Raw genomic sequence first — 7,704 nt, forward strand, 5'->3', positions numbered from 1 at the left:
ATATTTGAAGACATGGGAATGTAAGATGACACATTAAGACACATCTGCCTTTTTGAATTTCTGAGCAAATCACCCCAGTACTTGACAAGAAAAGTTCCACTTTGGAGAGGAAGTCAGCAGAAATGGAAAAAGAACCCAACCATCACATCTTGCTGAGCCCTGTGTAACTTGTTTGCTCCTGGGTCACTTTGTCTTAAATTGGAGGTTAACTAACTTCCATGGGGATCTTTGACCAGTTTTTATATAACAAGGGTCAAGAGTGGTAAAATGGCTACTTTCCTGTTACTTTACATGACAAACACCATTTATTAACGATTGCCAGCTACCCGGACAATGTATTTTAAAAAATGAATTCAAACCCAAAATGCAAAATACAGAAGAAAAATATTTGACATATACTGATTACAACCCCTGGTAAATGTAAAGGGGATAATCTATGGGTAGTGATAACTTCCCTTTGTATTCTTGCATTTTTCTCGGAGAGAATCTTTGAGACCTATGACTAGAATTGGTTTTCATAGAATCATAGAATCACAGAAGGGTTTGGGTTGGAAGAGACTTTAAAGACCATCTAGTCCAACCCTGCTGCCGTAGGCAGGGACACCTTCCACTACATCAGGTTGCTCAGAGCCTCATCCGGCCTGGCCTTGGACGCTTCCAGGGAGGGGGCATCCACAGCTTCTCTGGGCAACCTGTTCCAGTGCCTCACCACCCTCACAGTAAAGACTTTCTTCCTAATATCTAATCTAAATCTACCCTCTTTCAGTTTAAAACCACTAGTCCTTGTCCTATCACTACAATCCCTGATAAAGAGTCCTTCCTCATCTTTCTTGTAGGCCCCCTTTAAGTACTGGAAGGCTGCTATAAGGTCTCCCTGGAGCCTTCTCTCCTCTAGGCTGAACAGCCCCAACTCTCTCAGCCTGCCCTTACAGGGGAGGTGCTCCAGCCCCCTGTTTTGTACAGTTTCTGTACAACTCTGTCCATGTTGGATTTTAAAGAGCTGTTATCATCTCTGTGGTGACACTTGAGCAATAAGTAGATTTCTGTTAATCCATCCTTGAAAAACTTTGTCATTTCATTTACCTGCAAGGAGTAATGTTTAATTAAACAAGAGGAAAATATTTCATCATCGATGCGGGCAGATTTAAAGCTAAATCTTGGTAATTTTTTTCCTAGGGCTATATTTAACTTCGTGTGCAGAGGATATATTCCAGAACTATATTCCTGAATGTATTAGATACATTCAGGTAGGTTTATTCATTGAAAACTTTTGTGGGAAATACAGAACCTAGCAGGGAATGCTCTTTGACTTCAGTTCTTACTACTTTGGACCTTCCCGCTGCTGCTGGGAACAAATGGGAAACAATAAAATTCACAAGGGGGGAAATTGCAATTTTATCCACAACTACATTCAGACTTTGTTTCCAGAGTAACAGTTTCTATTCTGGGAGGCCTAAAATGCCTTGCAGGGGCTGGAGATTATATTTCCTCTCAGAAATATTTAGGTTTAGCTCCATCATAAATTACTGGATGGAATGTTTTAGGTCAACATGAACTTTTAGAAATAAACATCTGGTTATTTTCATTTTTATTATTAATCATAGGATTGATGTCCAGGTCTGTATGTTAACATATGTGAATGTACCTGTAACAGATGAGATACAGAATATGGGCATTTGTTAGAAAGGAGTATATTTCAACACCATCAAAGTATATGGATTTTAACCTCCTCCCCTGTAATTGCCCAGGCTGTAGCAGTAAAATATCCGACTTGTCAATTGCTCTGTGCCGCAAAATGCACACAAGAAATGAATTATTGAATAACAAGCTGCATGAAGGGCCTGATTCCTGAATGAGTGGGAGTCTTTCCATTGACATTGATAGCAGTTAGATTAGACCCTGAAACAGTAGTTACAATGCATGCTTGTTTGAAACCAACAAATTCCATTACCAGGGTTTCTTGATCCCTGGGGCCCCCAGAGTCCAGGACTCTTAATTGTTTCAGAGTTGGTGCTTACCCTAACCTCCTCCCAGCACCGGTTTTCTTGTTTTGCAAAGCGAATGAAATGTCTGATATTTTCCAGGCCAGACTTCTAATCAAAGAAAGAATAATATACTGTACAGGCTGGCGTTAAAACTGTCACTTCTGGTATTTGCTAAGGTGGGGTCTTTTAACAACACTGGGCTTGATTTTAAAGTGATGAGCTGTAGCTGAAATGTAGTGAATATCCAGTTTCTAATCCTGAGTCAGACTTTGGTTTTCTTTTCTTATTGTTAAGAAGTAGGAATGGGTCAGGAAGACTTTGTCAGAAATGTCCTGTTTTTGAAAAAGAATGTTTGAAGGAGACCTCTTTGCTCCAGAAAAGGCGATAGCTTCACCTTTCGTTGATTGGATCAGGCAGAACAGGGGTTTGAACCAATGTTTCCCACACCCTGTGTGGTGTTGTAACTGCAGAGGTGTTTACCTGCTTCTTGCAGACACTTGAAATTTTTGAATTGGATTGAGTTTGAGATATTATAGAAAAGCGGTTTTATTGGTTGTTGTTTTTTTTAAATTTTGACAAAACAGGCACTCGTGGTGCAAATACCCCTTTTCCTGACCTGCTGTACTGCTGAATCACAAGGAGCGTCTCTTGCCTGGGATCTCCTTTGCATTGCAGTTCGTGAGGCAGAAAAGGGCCACCAGGAGAAGGGGTGCAACCTCGTAGAGTTCTGCTCTGTTCAGACTGCTCCTGGCAGCAGCAATTGGCAGTGACTTCTGCACAGGAAATTCTTTCTAGAGGCTGATGTAATTCTGTAATTCATGTGAATCAGGTGTTGTTTCTAATGCTAAAATTCAAGCACTCTTTTAGCTTTGAAGACATTTACATTTTAAGTATTCTGATATTTAAGAGACGTCAGATATTTCTGAGAAAAGGGATGCCCTTTCTTTTTCTTTGACAGTTCTGTCTGCACCTTTGGAGACTAAAGGGAAAATGCCTTTCTAGCAATAGCTTCCCTAGATATTGAGGGGAAAGATACTGATACATTTCTTATGCTTGCTTTTGGTTTTCTCCAGGTATGCTTACTTACAGAGGTATGTAGCAGAACCACTGCCTTGCAGAGGAGACGAATGGCAGCCATTGATTTGGTACAGAAACTCTTTACTGGCAAATGAAGATGAGGAGAGCTCTGTCCTCAGCAGTTCAGGAGAGTGGTCCCCTGTGGGTGCATCTAAGACATCTTTTAAAAGGAAATTGTCTAATGGTATGAAAACTTCCCTGTTCTGGATCAGCTGTATTTGCTTTGTCCCAGAAAAAATGCACTTCATGCTTTGCATTAGTGGTACCACAGTGTGTTGGATGTTGTGGACTTTCCAGTTTGAACTGTGGCTTTTGCCTTCAGCTTTGTTGTTGCTAAAGGCCTCTTCATCACTCAGTAGCAGGAAGGTTGGTCTGGAGACTTTGCGTGAGCCAAATTCAGGTAATCTTGAGTTCTGCTCTGTACTGAGGTCTGGCATTTTTCTGTGCCATTGAGACTTGGTTCGTTGCTTTCAATTGTTCAGTTAAGGGCGTTGTTGCTTTAGGCCCTGTAGATAATTGAGACAGGAGAGGTATTTCCAGAAATTGATTCAGATCTTCTGCCCAGATGATCTGGACCAAATCATCTTCTGGGGTCTTTCTCTCTGTTGAATTTCTAGGGAGCCTGTAAGATTATACTCCTAACTTAAAGAGTTATAGTTAGGTGGGCTGCATCAAGGCTTCAGCAGCTCTCATGGACTTCCAATCCATAATGAGGTATGCACTGCATGGATATGGTGGGACTGTAGTAAAGCCATGATGAAAACAATTGCCAGTAAAAATGTTAAGTGCTACAGACATATGTGTGGAGGAAAGGGAATTTTTCCAGACCATACTTTAGTTTCTCTCTCATCCTTTCTCAGAAATTTTCTTTTTAGTGACCTGCCTTCAGAAAGCTTGTTCCTTTGTGTCCCAAAGGCCCTCCTTTCTTGAGGGTTATATAGGCTCAGCAGTACTGATAGCACTTATGGACTGGGGCCAAGATCATAAATCTAGGCTGCAGAAATGACCAGTGGCAAATGAAACTGATTTTCTTTTATGAGACTTTTAGCTGGTTCCTTCAATAAATGAAGGAGCTTTGCTCCAAATCTTTCTTTGAGCTTGGCCCCGTTGCTTCACTGCTGTGGGGGACATGTTGGAAATGTCCATCTCAAGACCTCTGAGGGTGAGGCTGAAGAACGAGTCTGTTCACTGTCTGTTACAGGGTCTTTGCCTGAAACCAGCCAGACTGAAGCAGCAAGCAAAGCTCCAGACCCGCAGTGTGCTTCCCAGCTTGCTTCTGCAGCAGGGAAAAGCAGAAAGAGGCTAAAATCTCGAGAGATGCACTTGCAGGAACATTTGCCGTTCCTTTGTCCAGGAGGGCTGCGGAGAAGATACTGGTGAGAGTTTTATGTCTTACAAGCTCCTTCACTTGTCCTGGTATTGACAGTTGGGGTCTCTATCCACCTCTGCTTCTGCTTCCATGGGCACAGGGTGTGTGCCCCTCCTGTCTGTCTTACGGGCTGTGTCCCAAGGACAGGTTGGGTTTTTTTGTTTCCTCAGTCCAATATCTACATTTGCTGCTTTATCCTGATTGTCCCCCACCGTCACAGGGCTTCTGTGCCTTCTTGGACTAATAGCGAGTGTGCAGAGAAAAAGACAAGGAAGGAGGAGGGTTCCCTGTCCCACTTCTCTTGTCTCTGCTCCTGATTAGGGGGCTGTGGTGTTGGTTACTCCAGCCTGAGGATGAGCGTTTGCTGCATCTCTGGAAATGAAAGAGGATTCTTGCCTGTGCAGATCTGCTGTTACCTACTGTGTAACTGGTGACTTTCTTTTAGAGAGGTGCATGTCCGTGTGCAGCATGCACGCGCACCTGACTGAAACCCCACAGAACTTGGATGTAAGAGAGCTATTGCAGAAATGGGGAGTCTGGAGTCTACTTTTGAGCTCTGTAAAGCACCCAAAGTGCTCAATTGGGATATTTTCCCTCATTTATTGAGGTGTTAGGTGCCATTTCCCATACGAGTAGGTTAACAGATGAAACACAAATCCCAGAAAGACCATGCTTTTCCAGGTTTTAGGACACTTGTTGCACGGACCTGATGAATACAAGTAAAATAGAACAAAAATGTATTAAACATGAAGGTAGTCCCTGTTTAAATGAATGTTTTGTTTCTGAACTGCTTTATTGGAAATTCCTCACAGCATAACCTCTTTAATACCTGGGAAATACTGGGCCAGAAACTTTGGGCTACCTTACGTGGATATCTCAGCAGCAGATCTTCATACGTGAACTACTCTGCCTTAAGCACACTTGTGCAATGTGCAACCTCTGTCATAAAGTTTCTCAAGACTTAGCTTTTTTTTTTTTCCAGCAAAGATGAGATTAAGACAGAAGATGTCTCAGGGGAGGGTCAAGCAGAAGACACAATTGAAGATGTCGATGTTGATGTGGTTGGTGCAGACCAGGTAATTCCAGCTTGGGTTTTCCAGCTCGGAGGACAGCTGTAGTTTAGGTGGGTGAAGGCAAGTTCAGAATCTCACGAGTACCCATCTGGCAGCAAAGGGGCTGCTCTTTTGTGGCCCCTTTCAGGCTGAGAAAAGGGATTCTCCCCTCTTCCCTTTCCAGCTGCAGCTGTAGTCTCCTTCTTAAGCTTGATCTGCATTTTTAAGGCAATTCTTATTGTAGCATCTAGGCATCCTTAGGTACGTTGAACACCAGCTACGGTGTATTAAGAGGAGGATCCGGTTTCCTTTTTTCCCATACTGTGAAGCTCCTTGATTAAGAGCCATTTGCTGCTGTTGCTTCATGTTACTGACACATTGCAGAGATGGCACTGCTGCATGGCCTGCAGGGAATGTCTGCTTCAAAAATGCTGTTTGCGTTGTGCTCTTTAGATCGAAAGACTCGGAATGTGTCTGATCACTGGTCAGCCCAGGGCTCTTGCGGGAGCGTCCCTTGTTTCTTGCCCTTTTCCAGTCAAGGCTGTTGGGGAGATTAAATTGTCCCCAGACCAGCTGGGGATTTGAAGGGAAGCACGCGAACATTGTGGGCTTGGAGCGGCAGCCGGCGTAGCCTGGGGCTTGTCTTGTGGGCAGCCATTGCCTTTGGGATCAGATAATAGTTTGGCAAAACGGCAGCTGTCTGCCTGGGTCTCAGCTCAGCCCTGGAATGGATACTTGCAGCAGGGAAGGACTTTGAGCCCTTTGGTGGAGTGCAAGGACTCAAACGGGCTGTTGTACACCGGGTGACTTGCAGCGGTGACTGTACTGAAAGGGGGAAAAAAAAACCAAAAAGAGGCCATGAGGTTTCCTGTGCTGCAGCCTTTCACATCTCCCGTCCTCTAAGGGTTTGCTCTGTCAGCCATTGCAAGGGGCTGAGCGGTTCCTTCGGGTTTTTCTCCTGTGTTTCCCCCTGCTCTCTGAACTTCTGATAGAATGTAAACCCGGCGTTTGGCAGACAGTTGTTTTGCAGTGATTTAGGCAACCCCTTGATTTCCAGTGGCTCTGCTTATCTGCGATCTAAGAGCCACATGTGAAGACCTTGTCTGATTTTTGACTTTTTAAATGAGTTTTTCCTGTAAAGTTGAACAAATGGTTTCTTTTCATGTTTGAGGGGTGGGTTTTTCTGGGTCTTTTTAAAGAGGACTACAAGAAAAAAGGGACTTCTACCTTTTCTTCCAGTTGTATGCCTTTTAAAATGTAGACTATTTGTTTGGACCATATGCTTGGAGCAGCTCCTATTGAAGACAGATAATAAAAGAATTTAAATCTGTGGACCAAGATTGAAGCCATACAGAAGATAGATACACTAACTTATCTAGTATGTGGCCTTTCCCTGTAGTGCCTTTTCTGGGCTCCTTGTGGTACAGAAATGCTTCTTCCCTTTTGTGGAAGCTAAATATAGTGCTTTCCAAGAGCCAGCTATGGCCAAACTGCTAAACGGTTAGAGGCTACGCTTTTATTCTGATTTCTTATGTGCTCTTTTATGATGTTTTCTTGATAGTATGAGACTGACCTAATCTTTTTTTCTTCTGGTATAGGACAGTTAAGAAGCTGAGAGGATAAATGGAAGTGAAGAACACACTACCATTTTTTTCTGCAAATTGTTTAACTGAAAATGGGGTTGTGTTGGCATCAACCAAGGCAGCAGGAGATACGGTTCACCTCAAATCTCTGCCTGTAGGCATGCACCCAGAGCCAGTTACTAGCACTGCGGTTGATTTCTCCACAGCGCTGTTCGTGGTGTTACTGATTTCGCTACTGCACTTCTAAGGTTGTGGGCGTTATCAACATCGTTACTCAACTGCATCCTGGTCCTCGATGCTGCCTTGGAACACTTCCCAACCTAAGGACTGGAATCAGGGTATTGACAAATATTGAGGCAAAGACTCTGTAACCCAGGTGAGACAAGCTTGCTCAAATCAGCGCAGGGGCGGCATTCTGCTGGATGTATTCTTTACCATTTGAGATAACCAAGATGGATATCTACTTGCTTCCTTGCACCTGACCCCAGGGAGAAAGGAGCCTGGCCCCGCTGCGAACGCTGTGACCTGCTGGGCGATGGCAGGTGACTTGGCAGGGCCGTGTCCTGCCTCTGAGATAGAAAACCTGGATGAAGTCGTCTGAAGGCATTTCTAAACTCCAGTGCTTACAGAGAGGCGGT

The 7,704-nt window shown here is 43.8% G+C and overlaps 1 protein-coding gene across 1 annotated transcript in view; it reads left to right on the top strand.

Annotated features, from left to right (window-relative positions):
• Positions 1 to 7,704, top strand: part of LOC309601312 (cohesin subunit SA-2-like) — a 63,057-nt gene extending 55,353 nt beyond the window's left edge. Inside the window, exons 29-32 of the mRNA XM_082334256.1 lie at positions 3,059 to 3,246; positions 4,264 to 4,438; positions 5,414 to 5,507; positions 7,082 to 7,704. Coding sequence (XP_082190382.1) covers positions 3,059 to 3,246; positions 4,264 to 4,438; positions 5,414 to 5,507; positions 7,082 to 7,090 — 466 coding nt within the window. The 3' untranslated portion in view covers positions 7,091 to 7,704. The remainder of the gene's footprint in view (positions 1 to 3,058; positions 3,247 to 4,263; positions 4,439 to 5,413; positions 5,508 to 7,081) is intronic.

The sequence above is a fragment of the Platalea leucorodia genome (assembly GCF_965183815.1).
Source record: "Platalea leucorodia genome assembly, chromosome: 2".
NCBI classification, from domain to species: domain Eukaryota; kingdom Metazoa; phylum Chordata; class Aves; order Pelecaniformes; family Threskiornithidae; genus Platalea; species Platalea leucorodia.